Here is a 26,253-nt window from a genome sequence, read left to right as displayed (position 1 = left end):
TAGATACAAAATGTTGACCCCGGCTGTCCAATTGTGTCTTCAGCTAGGTGTGAGGGCCTAAGGGCAGAACGCCTTCTCTCCATTAACCCCATCAGGGACTTCCTAACTTTCCCTACACTATCCACCAGTGGGTATTAGTGTTCAACTGAGATTAGGGATGGTGCCTCCTGGATTTCCAGAATCTGATCTAGTGGACGTATTTCAGGAGGCCAGCCTAGTTATAGTGAACAGGGAAGTAAGTCAAAACCCAATCATGGTAAGAGTGGAGAGTGGTCAAGGCTTAGTTTTAGGAGAGGTCAGTGGAGTCCACAATGAGTCCACACCGCCACATTCACAATGATTCCGCATAGACAGGCAAGTACAAAAATACTATATTCACTATAGGCCAAAGAACACACTAAAAAAATGAATCGAGGCGGTAATATCACACAACACTCTAAATATAAAACATATGTACAGTCACCTTTGGTTATAGAAAGGCACACAAATTACTTATTCACCTGAAAGGACAGTACGTAGTAATGCAATAGGAAAACAGTACAAAGGAACAGAAGCTTTAACTAAGAGTCCACTCCCTAAGTTGAACGGGGCCTTGTGCACAAAAGTCACAAAGTTCTTTTAGGGGCGGGGACAAAGTTAGGAAATGTTCCTGTGGTGATGAAAAATGGCCCAGAAGACTTGTCAAGGCTTTTACAGTAAAGTAAGGTATTTGTTCTATCTTTTAGAACAGCTTTTTAAGTAAACTGTTAAAAAAGTGTAGGAATGGAATAAATTAAATTTCTTCACCAACTTTTAGAATGAAGGAGCTGGTGGCAGCTGTAATCATTTAGACAACTCTCCGCCCTTACTCGATTTTTCCAAGTGACTTGGCAGGTCGACTGGGAAGCACTGGAGGTAGGTTTTTCCACTGTTGGATCCGGTAGAAGCAGCCCAGGAGCTGCAGGTGCAAGGAAGATTCCGGTCGGGTCCAGGATCTGAGTGCAATCATTTTCTAAAATGAAATGCAGTGGGCACTGGTGCAGGCCTATTCAGGACACTATACTAGATGGAGAGGAGCCGGTTCCAGCGATAGTCACTGCACACGGGTGACAGCAGGCGTCTCTCCAGTCGCAAATGAAGACGGCCTTCCAGGACAGAGTCCGCTGATGCTGGGAAGCTTAATCCCTGCAGAAAGGCAATGTGTAGGACGAGCTGGTGACTACCAAAGTTCCAGTCAAAAGCACAGAACAGTGACGCTTCTGGTGCAGTAGCCCAATTAAGAGCAGGTCAGTCCGCCGAGTGGTCCAGGGACAATTCCAAAGGCTCAACGCTGCAGGAACGCGAGTAGACGTCGAGACCAGTTGGTCTCACCAGTCCAAGAGTCAAAGCACCGACAAGGGCATTCCCAGATCAGGTAGTCCAGCACGGCTTCACCAGGACCAGTTGCAGGAAAGGTCGCCAGCCCTCTTTAGGAGTCGTTTACGGGTCTTCAGTGGGCTGCACAGCTACACAGGTTAGTTGGTTCTGTTGCTGATCCTCCAGAATGGATGCAGGAGGACTCCTTCTATGCTAAATTCACTTGAGTGATCAAACTCAGCCCTCCAATAGCAAAGACCTGCACCAATCATTCAGCGAGCATTGGCCAAATCAGGGACCACTGTGGGCTTCTTCTGTACATGCACACTAGACTTTCTGTTTCCAGAGAGTCACAACCCACTTCGTGGGTCCACACACAAGTGGCATGCACTAGCCCACGAAAGCAGTTGCTTTCCCGCGCAAATGCATGACCATATTAGAGATCTCTTGACCTGAGAGGGCAGGAAGAAGTCCAAGAAACAATATGGCCAAACGACAAGCGAAAAGCCTTGGGGCATGGCCATTTTGGGACACTGTCCATGTTTAGTAGCCACACGCGGTAAACGCAAATTGGCACACTAAAATAAATGCACAAATACTAAAAATCTAACTCCTGCCACCAGCTAGTCCTTAGGCACTGTGGCGGGTCTGAAGAAGAACGTGGACACTGCAAAGACATTTCTACTGGTTATTTATTAAATACATAATAGGTGTAAGGCTAATCTCTCCCTATTGCTATGTGGGTGTTCCCCGCCTATGTTAATAACTAAGGTGACCGTCAGTCGTCAGAAAGTCTCAAAATAATCAGTCCGCTGTCCAAAAATGTGTTCCAACTGACCCTACCACTACTCAAACCAACTTAAATGAGATCAGGAAAAGGTCTCATTTGTATCATGGCAATGTCACTTCTCTTCATAGTTCCTTTTTAGTAGGCTATTCTTAAATAGTCTCGTCACTTCCTGCATCAGTCCTTGCAACTCTTTCACAATGTCCGAGTCTTTCGTCCTCTTTAGGGATAGTTCTCCAATACCCTCTTTTGGTCTCTTCATTAGTCTCTGATTCAGGTTGCTATACCCTTTTGAGTTCAGTAACATATACCTTCTTAGCTGTGAAATGCCTTTCTGGGTCTTAGTCCCCTCGATGGTTACTCTGAATATCTCTTCCCTCAAGTGGTTCGCTTGGCTTTTTCTTCCCATTCATACAATTTCCTCTCCGATACTCTCCACTCTACTTCTTGATTTATGGGCCATTTGCCCCTTTTCCCAGGACATGTGTACCCCGGTGCAGGGGATCTCTCCTTCCACATTAATCCAGTTCCACTTAATCAACTTTAAACTCAATGTCTCATCAAGTCTACTGGGACGAGTTTCTCCTTTTTCATAAAGATTTCCCAACAGCCTCCCGGTTCTCCCGGTCTCGCCGTCAACTTTGATTCTGCAGGGGATGTCACCAGGTCATGTACTAGCTCGGGTTTGCTTAGTTTTCTCCACTTCTCCAGTTTCTCGACTGCACTGGCGTTCAGCTCCTCGCTTTCCCCGGGACCAGGTATGGCAGCAGGTAAGCAAATGTCTCACTGTTTCCTCAGCATTGGGTTTCCGCATCGTTGCACGGGCTCACTGCCCACCACGTAAAGGTTGTGGTCACGCCACCACTGGCATTTGGATTCCGGTCTCCTTGGGCTCTAACTGCGTGTAAAACCTGGGCCTCCAGCGTTTCCTTCTCGCGTTCAGACCACTTGTGAAAGTTGCGGGTTCCTTGGCTCCGCCTCTCAGAGGTGTCACACCATAAGGTGGCTACCCCTCGCTTACGCTCTCCACTCTCTCTCTGGACTTCGCCTCTCCTTAGTGTGCAATGATCCCTCTTCAGTCTACTCGTCACAGTTATATGGAGGTCTCATTAAAGAGACTGATCCTCCTTGTTCCAAATGTACGTTTTAGTTTGGTCTTCTGCCAAGTCCCTGACTTCTATAGTGTTCTTCATATCTGACAATCCCATATATGGCTCTGTGGGAAATGGCTTAGGGAGTTGCTCATCGGAACAGGAGCCATTGTCCCCTAAGGGGGAGTCACTCCCAGTGAGGTCCTACTTGCCCAGACCCCTAGGGAGGGTATTGTAAAGTGGGCTCACCTCCCTAGCCTCAACGGGGGAGGCTCCCCCTTGGGGAGAAGGGACGGATTCTCTAGATTCGTCACATACCATTTCCCTTACGCTTGTGACTTTCCCATGCCGATTGATGGGGAACCGGCTTATAAAGTGGACATTTCCCTGCTCTTTCCCTTTTCAATGTTCAACAGTGAAATAGTGGTTGCAAGTCCAAAAACCACCTCATCACTCTTGCATGAGTGCCCTTTCTCAAGCTCATCCAGGTCAATGGTGAGGGGTCTGTAATCAACGTGAATCTTCTTCCAGTCAAATGTTATCTCAGGTACATGATAGCCCATTTTATGGCCAAGGCCTCAAGTTCCGCTGTAGCATAAGATTGCTCCCTTAGAAAGAGCTTCCTACTGGTATAGAACACTTTATGCTCAATTCCATTGTATTCTTGAGCGCACTGCCCCCAAGCCCACCCTTTAATGCATTAGTTTGTGACAGGAACTGCTTATTGAAGTCCGGCCTTTTAAGGACAGGTTTGTGACCCTTCAGTCCATCAAAACTTGCTTGATCCTTTTTATCCCAGAGTAATTTCTAGGGCTGGGATTTCTTTAGCTTATCCGTTAGGTTAGTGGATAGGGTGGAATAATTCAGGATAAATCTACTAGAATAGCCTGGTTAACTGAAAGAGGGCACGGACATAATTTTCCTATTGGTGTACGTGTTTTTGGACCACCTTTACTTTCTAGGCCCTGAGGTCGCATTAGGCCATTTCTAATGAAAAATCCCAGGTACTTCACCGCAGATTGGGCCAGATGACATTTCCGAGGATTTGCTTTTAACCCGGCTCTCCTAAGGGCACGGGTGATGGAGTACAGGCGATGAACGTGCTCGGGCAGACTGTCGCTGTGAACTACTAGGTCATCCGAGTATGCTCCACAAAATGCCAAGTATGGTTTATAGCACTTTGTCCATTAGTCGCTGAAAAGTGTCTGGCGCTCTGTGCAGACCAAAGGGTAAGACCTTGAACTGGAATAGGCCTTGTGGCATTGAAAAGGCAGTTTCTTCAAGTCAGCTGAATTTAAGGGGACTTGCCAGTAACCCTTTGTGAAGTTTAGCATTGATATAAACTTGGCCAAACGCAACTTTTCGATCAGATCATCAATCCTTGGCATAGGATAGTGTATTGACTTGGGCCACTCCAAGCAGTGCCTCCCATGGAATGTGAGGGTAGTTGGAACTCTGTGTTCTTTGAGAGTTCTAAGGGTGACGGTTGGTCAATGCAGGATGGGAGATGAAGCTGTAATGGTCGGCTTACTTGTTGCTCCCCAAATACCCCATATTATTCCCTACAGCGCACAATAAAGCGTGTTCTTTCCACACCTTACTGAGTCATCTCTGCCTTCTGACTGTTTTCCTGGACAGCGAATACTACAGATAGTTATGAAATGCTGAGATCGAGTTTACTTTTTTTAAGTCTATACAGAAATGCCAGGACTACTCCGGCTTTGCGACTAAAACAATAGGGAAGGACCAAGGACTCTAAGGGCTTGATATTCGAATTGAGCATTTCCTCTATCTCCTTATGAATTATTTCTTTTTTTTTCTCCTGGTTTCGGGGATCCTACAGGGTTTTTAATTAATGGTCTTCCCTGCCGGGGTTCGAATGTAGTGGAAGAAATCAGCAACCCTTTTTGGCTGTTCTGAAAATACCTAAGGGAACAGAGCCAGCAGGTCGCTAATGTCGGTCTGTTGGGAAGGTGATAGATCAACAGAAAAAAATGCGTTTCTATGCTCAGAGTCAGTGAGGAGGGTGGCCATACTAACACTGGCATTTATTTATTGTGCATTTGTAAGGCGCGTATACATCAAGTACATTGTGTTTCAAAGCACCCACAGGGCAGCAGGCAGAGGAAAATCTATACTATGGTCCATCTTCCACTCCTTGAGCAGGTTGGTTGTGTTTTCCGATGTCTATCGTGTCTGGAGATAAGGTAATTCAAGCAGCCTTTTTTTTTTTTACCAATACCTCATAGGGACTTGTAAATATTGTATTTGTATTTTGCATTTTATTTATTTATATAACGCAGCCAGGCCCAAGGCCAACCGGGCGCATATCTTGACAAGGAAAGTACAATACAGTAATTTTTACAATTAGGGTAGCGCCGTATATACATACTGAAAGGTTATACATAGTATACAATATAATATACAAGAATAAGTACCTTTGCAATGGTGGTGTTATGCATAATTTACAATATGCTATGCGCACTATCTACAGTTTAGCAGATGCATCGGAAGGTGAACTGTAGTGAGATTTAGCCATTACGCCACACTAATAGCTAGCCACAATTTGGTTCGTTGTTTGAAAAGGGTAGGAGAATGTTCAGTTCTAATAGGTAGGGGGGTCGAGTTCCATTGTTTGGAGGCAAGGACAGGGAAGCTGATTCCCCGGCTTCCTGCAGTTTGTATCCGGGGATGGTCAGGCAGTGAGCTTGCGCTGATCTAAGTAGTCGGGTGGGCGCGTAGAGAGAGAAGCGAGAGGCAAGATAGGTGGGGGCCTGATTGTTCAAACATATATGTGCGAGGGTCACAGTTTTTGGAGAAATTCTTTGTGTTACCGAGAGCCAGTGTAATTTTCTACTTATTTCAGAGATGTGTGAAGATCTGGTGATGTTTAGGGCTGCTCTGATGGCATTCTTTTGGGTAACTTGTAGTTTGTTCAGGTTACGTTGGCTGGTCCCTAAATATAAGGCACCGCAGTAATCCAGTTTGGCCATAACCAATGTCCTGGCCAAGATAGTGCAATTCTGTGCAGTTAGGAAAGGGCGGCATGCAGTAATGAGCTTACAAGTGTAAGCGGATGCCGAGACAACTGCGTTAGTTTGTCTATTGAGTGATAAAGTGGAATAGAGGTAGATTCCTGGAGTTGTGGTGTCTGAGGAGACTAATAGAATTACCATCAATGTTGAAGGTTTTGAAAGCAGGGTCAAGTCTATTCGGTCGTTGTTGGGAGCCCAGGATGAGGAGCTCAGTCTTATCGTTGAGACAAAGCTCGTGCTGGGCCATCCAAGCTTGGATGACTTGATAAACGTCATTCAATGCTTTTGCATCCTTAGTGTAGTCACTAGTGATAGGGATGAGTATCTGGGTGTCGTCAGCATAATAATTAGTATATGTGACGCCCAGATAATCAAGTACGTCAAAGAGAGGTTTAGTGAAGACGTTATAGAGCATTGGTGAGGTGCAAGAGCCCTTGGAGACGCCACAAGGCACAGGAGTGGGCACTGCTGAGGCAGTGGGTGAGAATACCGTCATCTGCCTGTTGTCCAGAAAGGAACTGATCCATTTGGTGGCTTTTGCAGAGAAGTGGACAGCTGATTTCAAGTGTCGACAGAGGATTTGATGGTTGACGAGATCGAACGCTGCTGATCGATCAAATAGTAGTAGTAGGGCCAATTTGCAGTTATCTTTTAGGTCCTCAATTTGAGTTTTAAGATCTAATAAGGCTGTTTCCGTCCCGTGCTTAGGGCGGAATCCAGATTGTCTTGTGCCAAGCAGATTGTTATTTTCTAGGTATTTTTGAATCTGTAGGTACGCTGCCCTATACAGAATTTTCAGTAAAATGGGGACAGTGGTGATCAGCCTGTAATTGGTAGGGATACTTGGGTCCATCAAGGGTTTTTTTGAGTAGAGGGATGCCCCATGCGACCTTGAGGTTGTCTGGGACAATGCCAGAGTGAAATGAGGAATTGATAAAAGCAGTGATGAACGGGGAAAGTTCATGAGCCGATTCCTAGATGATCGGGGCAGGACAGGAGTCGCCTTGACAATTGGAAGGTTTCAATTTACTAATGATGCTTTCTACCTCCGTAACAGTAAGTGGGGCAAAGCTAAAGAGGGTGTGCGAGAATGTGGGGATTCCGTATTTATTATTCCTAGGTTTCGTTGGCGAAGATGTTTGTAGGCAGTTTTGCTTAGTATTAATTTTATCCTGTAAGGTGGATATTTTGGCGAGGAGAGCTTTTTGAATGTTTTCACACCATGTGCTGTCCTTATTAGAAATATCAGAGGTGGAGGAGGGGGGATTCTAATTCCTTGAGAATTTTGAATAACTCCTTCGTGTTAGATTCTGCCTGGGATATAAGTTGGTTGTACGTCTCTTTTTTGGCTTGTAGAATTGCTTCCTTGTAATTAAGAGTTGCTAAAAAGAGGTTATCTTTGTTAGTCTCAGAAGGAAGGCTTTTCCATATTGCTTCGGCACACCTCTTTTCTTTGCGAAGTGTTCTAAGGTATGGAGTGAACCAGGAGTTGAGGTGGGCACACTGTTTAGGTTTCCTGATTTTAAGAGGTGCTATGGTATTAATAGCTTTGAGCATAGTTTGGTTGAAGATGTCCACCAAGACCGTAGGCTCGTCAGGTGACAGAACCTGATCATTAAGTATGGGCAAGATCAGGGGGAACAGTTTGTCCTTAGAACTGTCCTTTTTGTTTCTAGTAGGGATGGATGGTGCAATAATCGGTTTGGTGTGCGGATTAGTAGCTGGTATCTTGAAGATGATGATGATGTGGTGGTCTGACCAAGCACAAGGATCGTTCGAGATGATATGCGTGTTACAGTTTAGGTCAGCAATCCAGTCGAGTGTCCTCCCTTTGGAGTGGGTAGGTTTGAGAATGCGATGAGAGAAACCTAAGTTTGTCATATTTCTAGCGATGTTGCTGGCGTGAGAGTCATTGGGATCTAATAGTCCAAGATTAAGATCACCGAGAAGTAAGACTTGAGAGTTGGGTTTAGTGTTGTCAGCCAGAATGGTTGAGATGTCGTTTGAGAAGGTAGCAAGTGGACCAGGAGGTCTGTAAATGAGGTGCATAGTAGCTGTAGTGTTGTGAGATAGAGAGTTTGATTGAGAGGGACTCAGCCGAGCTGAATTGTGTATTGGGAATCGGTCTAATAGTGATGTCATCTTTGTGGATAATAGCGACTCCACCTCCTTTGGAGAGGTTAGAGTTGCTGTCATTTCTGATAATGGAGTATCCATTAGGAATGGCAAGTGCCAGTAAGGGACCTGAGGCTGCGTGTAACCACGTTTCCGTAATGGCAATAAAGTCTAGGTTTTGTGTGGTAATGAGATCAGCGATGTCAAGGGCATGGGCCGGGAGGGATCTCACATTTATGAGAGCACCCTTCACTTCCTTTTTTGGCAATGTCTTAAGGTTGTCTGGTTGTGCATGAGCAGTTTGGATAGGTCTGGCATTTGTACGCATGTGTGTGATGTGTTGAAGTTTGAGTACATGCAGGAATCTAGATCTTAATCTGATGTTTCTCAGATGTAACGGGCAAGGTTGATTAGGCGTTGGTTTAGTGGCAAAGTGTTGGAGCCATAAGGTAGGAGCGTTAAGGTATGGGTTGGTGTCGTGCAGGAGGTTGGGCTGTTGGGTGAGGCAGTGTTTCGGTGTAGGCAGTGAAATGGGTGCAGTGGTATGAGAGGCCAGTGTCTTGGTGACTAGGTCCGGTGCTGGAGACATGGTGGAGGGGTCATCCACATGAGTCTTAGGTAAGGAGTAAGGCCGTGATGGGAGGGATGTGGTTAGTAGCATATCTGGGACCCACAATGCAGTGAGATGGTATATAGTGTAGAGGTGCAGCAGCATAGCGAAGTCTAGAAGGTTGGTGCAGAGGTCAGGTGCTGACGTAATGTGCTAAATCTGCGATCCAGTGTAGAGCCACCTAAGGCTAGGTCATGGTAGGTCTAGACTAGCGCAGTGATTATGTGGAACGGGGTAGGCTCGTTACAATAGTCAATATAAAGCCACCTTAGGCTATGTATAGCAACACAAATAGCAGCATGTGTCAGGGTGCAGATCAGAGTGAGTCACCTAGGACTAGAACAGCAGATATGTAGATCTAGTGTAGGCTAAATGCGACAAGCAATATAGAGCCATCTAAGGCTGGGTGCAGTAACCCAAATGGCAGCATGTGTCAGTAACACTAATAGCGGTATATGTCAGTGACACAGATAGCAGCATATGGCATGGTAAAGATCAGAGGAAGTCACCTAGGACTAGAGCAACATATATGTAGATCTAGTGTAGGCTAAATGCAACAATCAATATAGAGCCATCTATGGCTAGGTGCAACAGAACAAATAGCAGCATATGACATCAGCCCAAATAGCAGCGTGTGTCGGGATGGAGATCACAATAGTTTACTAAAGCAGCAGTTATGAGGGCAGCGTAGGTTAGATGCAAAGGTCTGTTGTAGGTCCCATTGGACTAGGTATGATAGACATAACCACAACAACGTAGCAGCAAAAGTACAAGCAAGAGACAGCTTTGGTTGCGGCAATAATGCAGGGTGCAGAGCATACAGTGTGCAAGTCATTCACCAATGAGGTCAGTGGCCAGCGAAATACAAGTGCAAGTGCAAAGGTCCGTTGACAGGCGAGTTCAGTGCGTGGCCGCTCGCGAGTTCCAGACAGCTTATACTTGTGATCACAGCAGGTCGTAGGGTAGGCGATAAGGCCAAGACACAATAGGGCACGTTGGACGACCGTGTGCAAATATAAAGTGGTAAGCGTTGAGTGAAGAGTCAGTTATTTGAATACACCGTGCGCACGCGCTCTTACTTATTTGCAGGATCGTGGTCACGACGTCAGTAAAACTACAGATGGTCTCCAGCTTGGCGTGGGTATTGGCAAAGGATCTGGCTGTGGGATCCAGGCGATGTGGGGAGGCGGGTGCAGAGGGGGCAAGAGTCGTGGCTCTGGGCTCCAACAGATCCAGACAGGCTCACGACAGGGTGCACCGTTAAGTACAGAAAAGCATGAACCCCTGCCTCAAGATGCCACAGAGCAAAGAGCAGCTTCACAGCAACTGCCCAGCAAGACCTGCCCCGACAGGGTGGCTCACCGTCCCACAGACCACCACCTAGACAGCAGAGCAATGGAGAACGGAGTCTACACATAGCAGCGTATTCTAGGTGGTACAGCTAGATGCAGAGCAATGGAGATCAGAGATTACACACAGCAGCGTATTCTAGGTGGTACAGCTAGATGCAGAGCAATGGAGAGCGGAGATTACACAGAGCAGTGTATTCTAGCTAGATGCAGAGCAATGGAGAGCAGAGATTACACAGAGCAGCATATTCTAGGTGGTGCAGCTAGATGCAGAGCAATGGAGAGCGGAGATTACACAGAGCAACGTGTTCTAGGTGGTACAGCTAGATGCAGAGCCATGGAGAGCAGAGATTACACAGAGCAGCGTATTCTAGGCGGTACAGCTAGATGTCTAGAAAGCTAGACTAGAGAGCAAGCCATCTTCTAGCACAGGGTTGTCCAGCTCCAGGCCTCGAGGGCTGCACACAGATGGATTTTTCAGGACATCCCTCATTAATATTCATGAGATTAATTTGCATACATTCAGAATCATTGTATGCAAATTTATCTCATGAATATTAATGAGGGATGTCCTGAAAATCTTTTCTGGCCTTCGAGGGCTGGAGCCAGACAACCCTGTTTTAGAAGCTATACATCTAGATATTTTCTGCTCGATGTGTGAAGCATTCTCTACAGAAGCCTTGGGTAAACATGCAGATTCTTCTGCAGGGCCAGAATTATGGATTTGCAGTGGAAGCCATTACCTGGATCCTCTGAAATATCCTTTGGGGATCTTCTTTTCCCATGGCCACTGGTCTGCAGATCTGTAAAAATACAAACAACATGGTTAAAGGGCAGCTGGTGCATCACAATACATTGTGAAAAATGACAGCAGTTTTCCTCAGACCCAAGGTATGAGTGTCAAAGTGAACTTCCGTATAGTAATGCAACGGCTCCCGTGTGCTTTCCGTGGCTCACCAATTGATAGTGTTGGTTGAGCAACCCATGTCAGGCTCTCGGGAGAGCATGGGAGTGAACAAGAATAAAGGGCAATGCAGTGATCACTTTGAACCAAGCAAGTCCACATTGTGTGTTGTGGCAGGTAAGTCTATATGTACAGCAAAAGGTAAGTAACAACATAGAAGTTATAATAGTACTAATTAGGGGAGGGGACTTCTTTTCTTTAGAGTACATTTTCATATAGGCTCTTGGCCTAATTGGACTGTATTTTGCAAAAACAAGCCAAATGCATTTGAATCATTTTTTAAACCTAAAACTACAGTAGAATAAAGTAAAAGGATGAAACCTAGTGCTAATAGACATTGGAAATAAGAAAAAGTAGCTGGCTGTACTTTATCACTTCACTTGAATGGCAAGGGGAGGGCTACGCACCATCCCATGTGGGTGACTGTTAGGACAGTTGTTCCAAAGCCCTACCAGACTTCAGAAAAACCAGATCCGAGGCAGTATATAAGCTCCACTCTTAGTGTAAGGCTGTAACATCTGGGGGAGGGGGATAGCATGGATGGAGCAGCCAGGCTCATCTTAGGAGGGAGAGAGGACTGGAGCTTGGTAGAAAGAAATTGTACCATACGTAAGGCCCAAAGAAACACTGAAACTCAATGTATTGTAAAAATAAACGGTTTATTTAAATACAAGTAGGCCCAGATACATATTGGGGAAATAAATTACTATGGCATATCATATAAACACAATTATAAAAACTAACTTTATGGATGCAGTGCTAGGGGCAAAAGGAGAATGGTTTAGAAACGGATTTGAGGTCACAGTCGAACTCCCTCAGAAAATGAATGAATATCCTAAAGGAGAGCAGAATGGCAGGACTGATCAACCCAAAAGTGCTACTCTTTACAGGGAGAAATCTCAAGTGTATGTTGTATCTATGGTACCGGAGATCGTAGCACAAATTCTACTTAAACTGGGGGTTCAAGAAAAGCATCTCTAGTAAAAGAGGCAGGTAATATAATGTCGTGGAATATTAGGGGTAATAGATCTTTTAGAACAGAAAAACGGGCCTACATCTTTGAAAAGTTCCATTTGATTGTGTTCCAGGAAACACGGCTGCAGACTACTTTTGGGGTAGACGGGTTTTCAATATATCAGCAGTTAGCAATACGAGAAGGTGCAGGTCGTCCTTCAGGAGGCCTTAGTATTGCCTGCAGAAATTATGTATTTAATAACATAGCTCTCCTTTCAAATGATAAACCAGACATACTGGTAATAAAAGCTGATTCAGGCCCTGAGCGGGAAGGAATTAAGTGGATTATTGTGAATGTTTATTGGAACCCCCTAGTAAATGATCTACAAAGTATAGTTTAGTTTGTTTCTTTATTTGTAATGCGCACCGAACCCGAAGGTAACTGGGCGCTAGAACTTAGACATTTGTTACAGACAATATAAAGGAATTACAAACAATAAGTGCAGGTCGACCTGTGGTTACAGGCTGGTCAAAAGGTTGATACAAAACTGTTAAGTGTACAAGTAAACTAAAGGACAAGTGGCTAGGGGTTACAGTTGATGCGACATTACTCGGCGGACAGTAGACATTCAAAGGGATTGAGGCAGGCGCATAAGTTTAGATACGCAGGTTAGCCGATGATTATTGATTCTCATTGGGAGGAGCCAACTAGCTCTGAAGGTCCAGAAAGAGGGTTCTGATCTAATGGTAAGGGGGAGGGCATTCCACTATTTGTTGGCTAGTACCAGGAAGCTGGCTCCTCCAGCTCTTTTTAGCTTGAACCTCGGGATAGTAAAGCAGTGCGAATATAGATCTCTGGTGGGTCTGGTTGGTTGGCGTTTGTTGAATTTGTCCAATAGATACTTAGGGGCAGAGTTTGTCAGACATTTATGGGTTATGACTAGTGTACGGAAGGATATTCAAAGAAGCCTGGGTGCCCCCGCTGCTGAAGAAACACACATTGGATCCTAAAACACCAGGGAACTACAGGCCTATAACCACAGTACCCTTCCTACTAAAAATCCTGGATAAAGCTGCATACCTTAATTTGCAGAAATACATTGAAACCCATCACCTACTGGGCCTAAGGCAGTCAGGCTTTCGCCTTAACCATGGAACGGAGACCGTCCTCTTGGACCTCAAGAACCAAATGGATAACCTCAGACGCAGGTAAACCTGCCCTCTTACTACTTCTTGATCTATCCGCGACCTTCGACCTGGTCGATCATGACACACTCTGCCATCATCTCTCAACCGCAGGCAACTTCTCACCCAACGCCACAGCTTGGATCTCCTCCTTCCTTAGCGGTAGCGTAATGAAGGTTTTCTCAGACCAGGTCTGCGCCCAACCACATCTAATCAAATGTGGAGTTCCTCATGGGTCCTGCATTTTGCCCACATTGTACAACCTCTTCAAAAGGTCTCCATTTAACTACCTAGACTCCATGGGCATAACGTACACGAATTACGCTGATGACACGCAGATCCTCATTCCTCTCTCGGGTGATTATGAAGCAGACCAAACAACCCTCAACACCATCTACGCCACCATCCAATCCTGGATGGCAGAAAACTGGCTCTGTTTGAATAGCAAAAAGATCAAACTCCTTATCATCGGCACCTCGGCACAATCAGAAAGTTGGGCTCTCAATACGACGCCTTTCTCATCGACAACACCCGCATTCCCACATCTCAGTCAGTCAAAACTCTGGGAATATACCTGGACTCGAACCTTACCATGACCAGACAGGTTAATGCAATATCATCAGCAGCTGCTTACCACTCAAAACTCACCACAGCCGTCAGACCGTTCCTAACGCAACAAAACTCCCTCACCATCGCCAGAGCAATCATTGGATCTCGACTATTCTAACACGCTCCTTCTAGGCACGTCAGCAAAGAACATCAGGAAACTACAAACAGTGCAAAATAATGCCCTCGGAGCAGCAACAGGCATCTCCAGACAAGAGCATATCTCATCCGCAAGGAAATCAGTCCACTGGCTTCCCGTTAAGGAACATATCCTCTATAAATCTCTGGCACTGACCCATAAATGCCTCCATGATACAGCACCATGGTACCTCACTTAGAGATTCTCTGCGCCCCCCCCCTCAGACAGACCAACTCATTCAAGTTACTCCAACCGCCTCGCCATCCCCAAAAGCCTCAAAGCCCGGGCAGGCGGCTCAAGCTTCCCGGTGCTAGCAGCCACCAATTGGAACCTACGCCCCCCCCAACAATCAGAAGCATCGAATCCCACACTGCCTTCAGAAAAGCAATCAAAACTAAACCGTTTGTATAACCTCACCCGGGATCTCACTGTTAGGCATTTGCTACCTGTAACCTTGGCACTGCCTTTTACCGTTTGTACCCCACTGTAAGCACTTGCTACCTGTAACGTCAGCAGTGCCGCCTACTTCTTGTAACTAAGTCACTTTCTTGAAACAGCGCCGCTATGCCTCCGGGCTGCTAGCCGCTTTACAAATCTAAATAAATAAAAATAAAATATTCTGTCACGTACCGGGAGCCATTCAGCATCCTGTCTGTAGCTGGTGATGTGGTTGGATCTGCTTAGGCAGTACATCTAGTGGAAGCTGAGGAGTATTCCAGTTGTTTTCGTATTCCAGTTGTTTTCGGAACTCAAAAAGCAACATCGACAAGGCGTGCCAGTAATACTATCCCTAGTGTGATGTCCACTGTACCCATGGTCCTTCACGCGTCGAGGTACCTCAGATTGTTTTGTTCTGACATGAGGTTGCATGAAGTGTAGCGTGAGTACAGGTGTATCCAAGCAGATAGAGAACAGAAAAGCTCATATAACATCTATGCACCTTCTCTCAAGGAAGGAAGGATGGGCACATGTGAAACAAAGCAGATACAAGTACCAGAAATACGATTATAGTGAGTAATGTATCCCTTCTGAGGCTTGTGGAATCTGCTTAGATCACATGGTATGCATAGATTAGTGAGCAGTGTTAGGAGAAGGTGGTGGGTCTTGAGAAGGAGCAGCGGCAAATAGATGTTTTAGAATCGCTTGTCACACTTGTGTATCTGCTTTGGAATGGGTGTCAATGCAGTAGTGCTGAGTGAAAGTGTGTACTGAGCTCAATGTAGCTGCTTTGCAAATCCTGTCTAAAGGGACATTTGCGATAAAAGCCAGAGTAGCTCCTGTGCTCCATGTGGAGTGAGCTCTTGGTGTAAAAGGCAGTATCTTGTTTGATAATAAAGAGCATAGTTGTATACATCTCGCTATCCATCTGGAAATGCCATTTTTGGAAATGCAGTCTCCTTCTCTGCCTGGTGCTATGGAGACAAACGGTGGGTCTGTTTTCCTAAGCGGCCTGGTCTTGATTACATAGTAAAGGACCGCCCTCCCCAGTGTGTGAAGTTTTACCTCGGCCAAGCTGGTTGGATTCTGAAAGAAAGCCGGAAGCTCAATGGATTGGTTCACGTGGAATTTGGAAATTAATTTAGGGGAGAACCTACGATGAGTACGTAAAACCAATTTATCTTTATGGATGATAAAGAAGGTATCCTGCACGGACAATGCTTGCAATTCACCAACTCTTCTTATTGGAGTAATAGCTACTAAAAAGGCAGTCTTGTATGTCAGGTGTTTAAGACTTGATTTATGCATAGGCTCGAATGGGGGGCCCATGAGCTTTGCAAGTATTGCATTGAGATCCCATTGGCGGTGGGTTTGAAATTGGAGGATAGAGTCTTTTTATTCCCTACATGAATGCCTTAATGACTGGAATTTTCCACCACGATACCTTACTTTGAGAGGTGAGGTATGCTGATAACACCACCAGGTGGACCTTTATGGAGTTGAATACTAACTAATTTAGAATGTGTGATGAAGTACATTCTATGGCGTTTATTTGTTTAGACTGGCACCAAATTACAAATCTCCTCCACTTGTTGAAATAACAGTGTCCAGTGTTTGGTTTTCGTGCCCCCTTGAGGATATCCATACATCTCTGTGGAAGATTAAGGTGTTCAAACTCTATGACTTCAGGAGCCATGCTGCCAAGTTCATCGAGTGTGGTTGAGGGTGCACTGTTGTCCCCCCCCCGTGTTGGGTTAACAGGTTGGTTAGATACGGGAGTTGGATGGGATTGCACATCGCCAGTTTGCGCAGATGTGGATACCGCGTTGTCTCGGCCACATAGGAGCAACTAGGATGAGCATCATTTGTTCTCTGTGAATCTTGTTCACTATTCTGCTCATTAATAGAGTCAGGGAGAAGGGGGGGGGGGGGGAGTGTAAGCTAATTTCCCTGACCAGTTCATCCATAGGTCGTTGCCCTTGGAGTCTGGCTGAAGGAACCTGGACGCGAAGTCTGGGCATTGCTTGTTCTCTCCTATAGCGAACAAGTCTAGTGTGGGGTAACCCCATTGAGAGAAGATGTGGTCTACGACAATTAGGTCTAGCTGCCATTCGTGTTCCTCTGGTAGGGGATCTCTGCTCAGAGAGTCTGCTAGAGTGTTGATTACCCTTGGAACGTGTTGAGAGGATAGGGATTACCCCCGTCTGAGTGCCCATTTCCATATTTTTTGCCCCAACTTGGAAAGATTTGGAGAGTGTGCCCCCCCCGTTTGTTGATATAGAACTTTGCAGTAATGGTGTCTGTTAGAATTTGAACAGACTGGTTTGCCAATTGCACCTCGAATGCTTGAAGTGCTTTGAATACTGCTAATAGTTCCAACAGGTTGATAAAGTTCTGTGCCGTGATGTGAGTCCAAGGACCATGTGCTGTGTGGTGAAGGTAATGACCCAGACACCCTGAGAGTGATGCTTCTGTTATAACAATTGCTTGTGCTTCCGGATCGTGGAAAGATTTTCCCTTCAACAGGTTTTCTCTTGACCACTAGCATAGGTTCTGAACTAGTGTTGGCGAAACGACCACTAGATCGTCCCACTGACCACTTGCCTGAGACCACTGTTTAGCCAACCACTACTGCACTGGTCGCATGCGTAGACGTGCGTGTGGGACTAGATATATGCACGATGCCATCTTGCCTAGCAAACACACTGCTTGCGTACGCTTATCTGGAGACCGGCTTGATACTGGGGTATTTGCCAAAGCATGATTTGAACTCTTTCCAAGGATTGAACGGCCAAGCCTGCTCTTGTCTAAAACAGCTCCTAGGAACTGTTTTGTTGTGTTTGGTACAAGACTTGACTTTCTCGTTTATTGAGAAACCCTTTTGGAAGAGAAGGTTTATGGTTCTTTGCATGTTTTGTTTGCAAAGATGGGTAGTTTCTCCTGAGATCAGCCAGTCAAGTACCTTGGTGAATACTCTTGAAGCTGAAGCTATTCTGAAGGGTAGGACCTTGAATTGGTAGTGCTGGTTTGCTACCTTGAACCGCAAGAGTTTTCTGTGCGCTTGGAACATTGAAATATGAAAAGAGGCATCTTTCATATCCAGTGTTGCCATGTAATCCCCCGTTTTAGCAGGGGGATTACTTCTTGTAGCATCGTCATGCAGAATTTCTGTGGCTTTACATAAGTGTTGGCAGGGCGCAAGTCTAATACTGGGTGCATAGTTAGATCTTTTTTTGGTCCCGGCGCTGCAGGTGAGTGGATCCGTGCCTGAGCCCCTTGGGCCTCATGTTTTGCCCATTTGTATCTCTGTTTAGGCCCCCCTGCCCCTGCGTGCACTCAGTTTCCTCGGTTTCCCCTCGATTCCTGCTCCCGCCTCCCAGCCACCCGCCTCCCCCGATAGGCCAAATCACCAGTCATAACTGTCCTTCCCTGGTCAGCCCTCTGCCCGTGCAGCCCCTGCGGCTAAGGGCCCCAAGGCAAAGGGCGGCTCCAACAGAGGCGGCTCCAGGTTGTGTCTGCAGGTGTCAGCAGGGAAAGCCAGTGAAGCCGGTCGTCAATCAACAGCAACAAAAAGTGAGTATGGCAAAGGTGGGGAGTAAAGCAATCCCTCTACATTACCTTACCAAACAGACTGCCAGGCCAACAGCACTTACAACACACATGCTTGCATAGAATTGTGACCATCAACATACATCGGTACGAGACAGGAGTGTATTTGCGCCTTGCGCCACATCTAGACATATTTGTGCATATTAGCAAGTTCCACACTCTCACAGAATTTTGAGGTTTAGTAAGAGCCACATTAGACAGAATTGTAAACATTAGCCTGTGTCACATCCGGATAGGATTGTGAATTATAGCATGCGCCACACTTGGATGGAACCATGAATGTTAGCATGTGCCACACCTACATAGAACTATGAATACTAGCATGTGTCACACTTAGCTGGAACCATGACTGTTAGAACATGACACATCTACATAGAACTATGAATACTAGCATGTGTCACACCTAGCTGGAACCATGACTGTTAGAACATGCCACATCTACATAGAACTATGAATACTAGCATGTGTCACACCTAGCTGGAACCATGACTGTTAGAACATGCCACATCTACATAGAACTATGAATACTAGCATGTGTCACACTTAGCTGGAACCATGACTGTTAGACACCTCTAAAACTAGACAGATGCAAATAAGCAATCCACTAACAATTTCACCCCTCTTCCTACACCTCTCAAACTCTAACCAAACACAACCACAACCCTATACCACAACAAACCGCACAAACCTCACTACACCACAACAACAAAATAAACCGCACATAGACCCGCACAACAGCACACGTTTACCGACCGGAAAACACCCCAAGCCCAGCGAACGGTGCTAACCATGTTGAGGCTGCCAACGGCACATCACTGCTCTCTTGCACTTTTCCTGCTTATTCCCACTAACTCACTCATCTTCACTTTTCAGAGTCGCCAGGGGACCACGCCGGTGGCGATAGTGCAGGGTACACATATCCTTTAACATATAACAAGGATGTATGTACAATAAATACCCTTGTTTACCTCGTTGGACAGCACAATCTCGATGGCGTCTTTGAGAGGCAGCACATTAACTTCTTCCATTAGGATAAACTGTTCTTCCTTTGTTGTCTTCCTTTGGCGCGGGGGAAGGTTTGATGGTTTCTCGAGGAGTTCCACACAATAACTTCCTGCTACTGTTGATAGCACCCACTTGTCTGTGGTTATTCCCTCCCATGCGTGGGTGAAGTGTGAAATGCATCCCCCTTCTGGGGAGGAATGGGAGGGGACCTGTAGCGGGCTGTCATTGTTTGGGAGGTGTTCCCCCACCTCTAGATGTGGAGGCTGTCCCCCGGCCGTAGGATCTGCGCTGGCCTCTTGGATAACCTTGTGTTAGGCAAAGATTGTATGCAGTACCCTTTGGGTGCACTAAAGCAACCCTGACCTCCGGGCAATAGGAAGCCAACCTTTGGTATAAGCTTGTACTACACAGGTTGGTAGCGTGTTGAGCAGCCACGCTGATCTCAAGAGGGGTCAATGTGAGCTGTAGGGGAGTTGCACAGAGATTCACAGTGTATTCAAATAAACGCTTACACACAAGGTTTCTTGAATAAACAATTATTAATTTATCAGTCAGTTAGAATAAGCCTTCTTCAGAAGGGAGCAATATAAAAGCAACACACAAATACACTTCAAAAACTACACACTCTTAGTTTCTAAATCAGTAAAGACCCTTTTGGGATGGCCCACAGTCACAACCTACACCCTCAGGTGACTTCAATAGCTAGGTTGCTGGGGACATTAATATATTACTGTTGCATTTAGAATACTCTTAGAAATTGGTTAAAGGAAACAAACAAGAGACCACAAATATTCCTAAGCAGGCAAATACTTTTGGATCCCTTAAGCAGAGTCATTCAGTACAACAGGTTAAGCCAACGCCAATGGGCAAAAGTTTTATATGGGCTGAAGCACTTCTGGTAGGTAAGCAGAAAAGCCTTTCACAATGTTTTAGAAGTCTTTGAAGAAAAGAAGAATCAAATGTAGGGCCACAAGCTGATCAGGCTTGCGAGTAGTAGAAGATGCAAGCAACTCTACAATAAGAGGTAAGTTCTCTCATTACAGTACCTTTGTATTGAAGAAATACTGCAGTAGATTACTCCTGTTCCTGTGCAGTTCTGCTGATCTCACTGTTCCTGGGCTTCAGTTGTGGGGACAAGATGGAGGACTTTCGGGGACTCCTGCACAGCAATGGGGTGATCACTGCTCGCAACCGGCAATCTTTCCAACAAGTGGCACTTCAGTGTTTCAGCTCCTCTCGACTACCGCAAATACCAACACTGGTTTCTGGCTGTCGAGATGGACTTTCCTTGTTTCTGGGTTCTGCACTCTGTTGAGGGGGCTCAGGCTTGGTCAGTCCTGCTTACTGGGAGTCCGGAGGTTTTACCTGGAGCTCTTGACCAACTTAAAAGCAACGCACACAATCTGGTGTTCCTCTCCCTGGCATTTCGGTTTCCAGCAGCAACTCTGTGGAAATGCAACCAGCTCTGAGAGACTGTCCAGCCGGCTACTTTGGAGTTGATTGGTCCCACCAACTCAAAGGGAGAAGTCGTCCTCGCAGGGGCTTCTCCGTCGATACGAATTTGGAGTTTCAGCACAGCAGCAGGGCTTCACCAGGCAAACCAACGGTCCAGGGGTTGCAGCAGACGTCCTCTTCAAGTTGTTCTTCGGTTCCTTCGTCCAGTGGTCGACTCTACCTTCCAAGCCAAAAGCCTTGCCTTTTATTCAGTTCTCTCCCATTCATTCCAGCTTAGCTGTCAGTCACCCAGCAGGGCGGCTGTTCTTGCCAGACAGTCAGCCGGCCTATCATCACAGAGTGCATTTGGGTCTCCTAGGATACTAAGCACAGGGAGTTTCGAGCACCTCCGTCACTTTCTGCCCACCTCAGACACCCTGGAGCCAGCGGCGGGCTTCACTTGTGAATCCCACCAAAGGCAAAATGAATGAACAATGGGACCAAACCTGGTTTGGCGCGCAGAGTAAATCTCAAGGACGACCTTTCCACAAAGAAATGGTGAAAAAAGACGACCAGGAGCATTTTGACAAAAATTGCACCAGGTGCTTTACTGCAGCTGCGTACGCAGCCCACAGTAAATGCACACCACGGTAGTTAAAAGTAAACCACTGCCACCAGCAATTCATCGAGGAGAGGGTAACATAAAAATGTAACATGTGAAGCTAGAGAAAGACACCATTAGAATGACCAGGGCTTCATGACTGAAGTTATCCATATTTGGCATGTTACAATTGCTTTTCTAGTGGAGCTTAGCCATGTGAAGGATTTTAGTTGAATAAAAGCAAAGCTAATTCTTAGTTTAACAACTCTAAAATAGATCCTCACCGCCTGCCACCAGTGTTAGGCAAGATTGTATGCAGTACCCTTTGGATGCACTACAACAGCCCCGACCTCGTGGCAATAGGAACCCAACCTTTGGTATAAATCTGTACTACAGTTTGGTTGCGTGTGTTGAGCAGCCAGGCTGATCTCAAGAGGGGTCAATGTGAGCTGTAGAGGAGTTACACAAAGATTTACAGTGCCAAGTATTCAAATAAACTCTTACACACAAGGTTTCCTGAGTAAACAATTATGAATGTATTGGGTTGAAGCCTCAAGATTTGTATTGCTGGGGTTTTGTGATCCATTAGTATCTTGCGAAATAAGTCCAGCTTCTTCCAAAGTACAATGGACTCTAATGATTGTGTTGCCATCTCGGGTCTGATTCGTGGCATGGGGTACGAAGGAGGGAGATGCAAAATCTTTCACCAGAAAATGGCCTTGTATTTTGCCCAGTTTGTGGATCTTGCAGTAATCATTGGCTCTGTTCCATAATTTATGATAGGTATGAATTTATGTCTGTAGTAGGCGATGATGGGCTTCAAGGAACATTTTCCGTATTTGCAGTGAAGGATGCATCCCTGCCTAGCAAGAGTTTGCAATTTTTCTTCAATTTCTTCGAGCCTTTGTGTCTCTGCCTTAGACTGGTTTATCGGTATCCCGAGGTATTTGAAGGTAGTAACAGCTTCTATCGGTTTACCATCAAGCATGAGGGTTAGTCGCTTTTCATTTTTGAAAGGAAGCTTGATTAGTGACATTACCTTAGTTTTTTTGATATTAATGCACAGTTCATTCAGGTTCATGTATCCACTTAATAAGGTGAGGCTGGCTTGTAGTCCTGATGTCGTCTTATCTAGGATGATAATGTCGTTTGCGTATAGCATCACAGGAACCGGTGTAGAGTTAATCTTAGGTGGGTTCTACGCAGTGCTGAGTAAATGTTCTTCAATGTCAGCAGTGAAGAGGTTGTAGAGTCGCAGCGAGTGGGCAGCCTGGTTTTAGGCCGTGTGATGTAAGAATGGCTGCAGTCGTTTGGCCTTTTTTCGATAATCTGACTGATCGATATTTTCGAATAGAGCAGTTTGATCGGTTCTACGATGAGACTTGGACATTTCCATGCCTCCAGTTTTGCCCACAGTTTTTTCCTTGATATGGCGTCGAAGGCCATGTGTAAATGGATTAATGCTGCATATACGGTAGCGCAGGTTTTAATGGCTTTGTGTTTGGTTAAGTTGATTAGGAAAAGATTGATGTTGGTCCCAACATTAGGTGTGAAACCAGATTGCCTGACGGAGAATCTGCCCGTGTCTGTTGCCCACTTGGATAGTTCTTTCAGAAGAATTGATGCAAAGGGTTTTCCAAGCAGGGCAAGGAGGGCAATGGGACGAAAGTTTTCTGGATCATCACGCGGCCCTGGTTTGTGTGTAGGAACTATTGTGGCAGTCTGTCAAGAGTTTGGAATCAGATTTAATTTATTAATCAGATGTAAAAGGTTACACATAATCGTTGCCCAAGTTGGAGGATCTTGTTTCATGATCGCATTGGATGTTCCATCGGGGCCTAGAGCTCTTGAGGCATTTAACTTTTTAATCATCTGTATGATATCGTCATAGTCTGCCTTTAAGTGCACTTTTGTTTTAACAGAGTCTGTATAGAGTAGATCTGAGGGGCGAGGTTTATAAATGGCAGAGAAGTGAAGGGTCCATCTTTCTTTCGTTACATTGGCAGTAAAGTTTATGCTGATTTTGGGAGTTATTGTTTAATAAATTCCACAGCTCTCTCATGTTATGAGATTTGTATGTTTTCATGATTTCTTCTGCGTCAAGTTGTTGAAAGATTCGCTGTTGGAATTTTCTCCAATTCAAGTAGCTTTGCTTAATTTTCTTTGCTCTTGCCTTGTTCTCTGGGTTGTGTGTCTTTCTTAGTAGGCACAGAGTTTTCCATAGAGCCTTGTTCTTTTGCTGCTGATTCTTCGTTGTATGTATGACGGTGTTGTTTTAAAGCAGCTGGGCGGCTTTCTTTATGAAAAGGGATCAGCATCCATTGAGAATTGAGTTTGTCCAAGTCTTTCAGAGTTGAGCTTTGAAAGGTATTCGGCAGAGCAGACATTGCTTGCTGTGGTATACAGAGTCTAGTCGCTTTGCTAGTCAATTCAAGTAAAGTTTGAGGCCGAATATGTGGTTGGCGGAACAGCCCACAGCTTTGGATGGCCAGATGGTTGTGGTCACTATTATTGAAAAGCAAGGTTTGTATTTTCGATATCTATGTGTGTAAGCGAGATGACAGAAACAAAGTCAATTATGGTGCTTGAGTTTCCTCTAGACCAGGTTGGAACGATCTTGTTCGTCTCATCAGTGGCATGGTTGATTAGGATGAGATTTGAATAGTTTTTCTTTCATCCATCTTCAGGCATGTATTGGCAGGTTTCGCTGGTTTATAAGTGTCCCATCCAAGGTGTGGAGGTGGATGTTGAGATCTCCGCAAATTATGAATTTGATTGCTTGATGAATGCCAATAAATTTTTCAATTGATAGGAAAACTCTGTCAATGAAGCACTCGGTTATAGCTGCAGGATTCCAATACAGATTAATGATTGCGATTATTCTTCCAATTTGGGGTGCGATAACGTATCCTGGTGGATAGGCAGAGTTATTTTGGTTCTTAGAATAGTGATTTGCGTCCAAGGGTTAATGTATTCTGTGTTTATTACGCTCCAATCTGGATTGATTTTAATCAGGGTGAGTAGTCCCAAAGCGGGTCTTCCCTGGTTTTTTACAATAGCTGGGTCCAGATAGGTGAGGAATCCGTTGCAGCAAGGGTTCACGCTTAGCCAGGTTTCCTGTAGACAGATGATATAAGATTCAAGTTCTGGGGAGGGCTGGTTGAATAAATGGGAGTTGCCTCTTGTGTTCCAAGAACATAATGACCAGGAGGGCGCTAGAGAGCCGTCCAAGATGGCTGCTCACTAGAGAGCTTCGCACCGATCCCGAGAAAGATCCTGATAAAATAGCTTTATTCTCCCCCGAACCTCCCCCCATCCGCCTCGATAACATACCCCAAGTCTCTAACGGCTGACAGATACCAACTTCATCGCCGTCCGCCATTATTCTGGTCAACGCAGCGGTGGCAAGGGTGTCCGACCCTCCAGCGTCATCCTCACCCGAGCGACCACCCCCGGATTCAATCAAGGAACAGGCTGCCAGGAGGGGTGAGCGGCGCCCGGGCCCCTTGGAGGTGGCACCCGCGACAGGCCTGAAATCCACGGCACGAGAACAGCAGGGGCGGCTGAGATCCCGCCCGGCCCACCTGCGCCATTGGCCTTCCGGTCGGTCGGGGCGCTGACGCAGGCATCCAGCCTACAGAGCCCTCCAGACCCAGCCGGAGGGAGAGGGAACGCATCTGAACACACCAACGGCACCAGGTAGGAGACACGCCCCCCGGCCACCCCGCCCTGGGTCTCTTCCTCGGCCCATAGATCCCCGCACGGCTGCCCGACTCCGTGGGAGAGGCGTTCCACAGGCCTCCGACTCCTTGAAACACTAACGGCCCCAACCACAGGCCCATCTCCAGCGGGAGGCCCGTGCGGCTGCCCTGCCCAGGCCTTCCGGGCCCAGCCGTGGAAGTGCTTTAAAACTCACAAACTCTTCAGCCTTCTAAATCTACACGGCCCGGGCCCCGCCATCTCCGAGGTGCCCTGCCGGCAGAGGCCCCAAGCGCGGTCAAGTGACCAAAGAACATAGCGGGAAAACTCTTCACTGCGACAACTCCTTGGCAGCGGCGACCTCGTGGAGGGCCTCCGCTGTTATTCTGCAACCCGACATCGGGACACGTCGACCACAGCGCCACACAACTGTCACCCAAGCCAGACAAGCGGGCCCTTCGCCGCCACACCCAACAAAGTCAGGAATCCATACCAGCATGGGCAAAATGGACAAATCGCAGCGAAAATTGATGCTTGAAACCAGCGCCATAACTAAAACTCCCAAGCAGTCGAATCGAGAGATAGCGCCATCACCAAGCATGGAACAGGAAACCGAGTCAATGCCGCCCCCAATCCCTCGACATACGAGAAATACTGCTCGATCTCAAAACAGGCATAGGCAACCTCGATGCCAATATTGACACCCTCTCATCCAAAGTCGACTTAATACAACACCGCCTTGATAAACACGGCGAAAGACTCGACACCGTTGAACAGAGGGTCCCCGATCTGGAAGGCAACTCCACGTCCCTGTCCTCCAAAGTCTCATCATTAGAACGCCAAGTAAAATAAATTGTCGCCAAAAACGAAGACTTGGAAGGGCGCAGCCGCCGCAACAACATTAGACTGGTGGGGATCAGAGAGCAACAAAATCCTGCAAAAATGGAAGACTTCGTGGAACGACTATGCAAATAAATTTTTGGAACAACCACCTTCTCGCCACTATTCGTGGTTGAAAGAGCTCATAGGATCCCAACCAACCGCCCAATTCCAGGATCGGCACCTCGCCCCATAATCGCCAAACTGCTGAATTTCAGAGACCGCGATCTAATACTCAGGTTGGCCAGGGACAAAGGCGACATTCAATTCGACGGCGACAAAATCCAAATATTCCCCGACTTTTCACCAGCGGTGCAAGCGTCCCGAAGAGCCTTTGGTGGAGTTAAACGCCGCCTCCGAGAGGAGCAAATTCAATATTCAATGCTTTTCCCAGCTAAATTAAGCATCCTCTATGCGG

The 26,253-nt window shown here is 46.2% G+C and overlaps 1 protein-coding gene across 1 annotated transcript in view; it reads right to left on the bottom strand.

Annotated features, from left to right (window-relative positions):
- Window positions 1-26,253, bottom strand: part of POGLUT1 (protein O-glucosyltransferase 1) — a 300,386-nt gene that overhangs the window by 178,802 nt on the left and 95,331 nt on the right. The window contains exon 6 of the mRNA XM_069635705.1: window positions 11,066-11,125. Coding sequence (XP_069491806.1) covers window positions 11,066-11,125 — 60 coding nt within the window. The remainder of the gene's footprint in view (window positions 1-11,065; window positions 11,126-26,253) is intronic.

The sequence above is a fragment of the Ambystoma mexicanum genome, chromosome 7p, assembly GCF_040938575.1.
Source record: "Ambystoma mexicanum isolate Mex_15411 chromosome 7p, UKY_AmexF1_1, whole genome shotgun sequence".
NCBI lineage: Eukaryota > Metazoa > Chordata > Amphibia > Caudata > Ambystomatidae > Ambystoma > Ambystoma mexicanum.
Note: the sequence above shows the minus strand (reverse complement) of the source record. Positions and strands in the feature narration are given on the sequence as shown.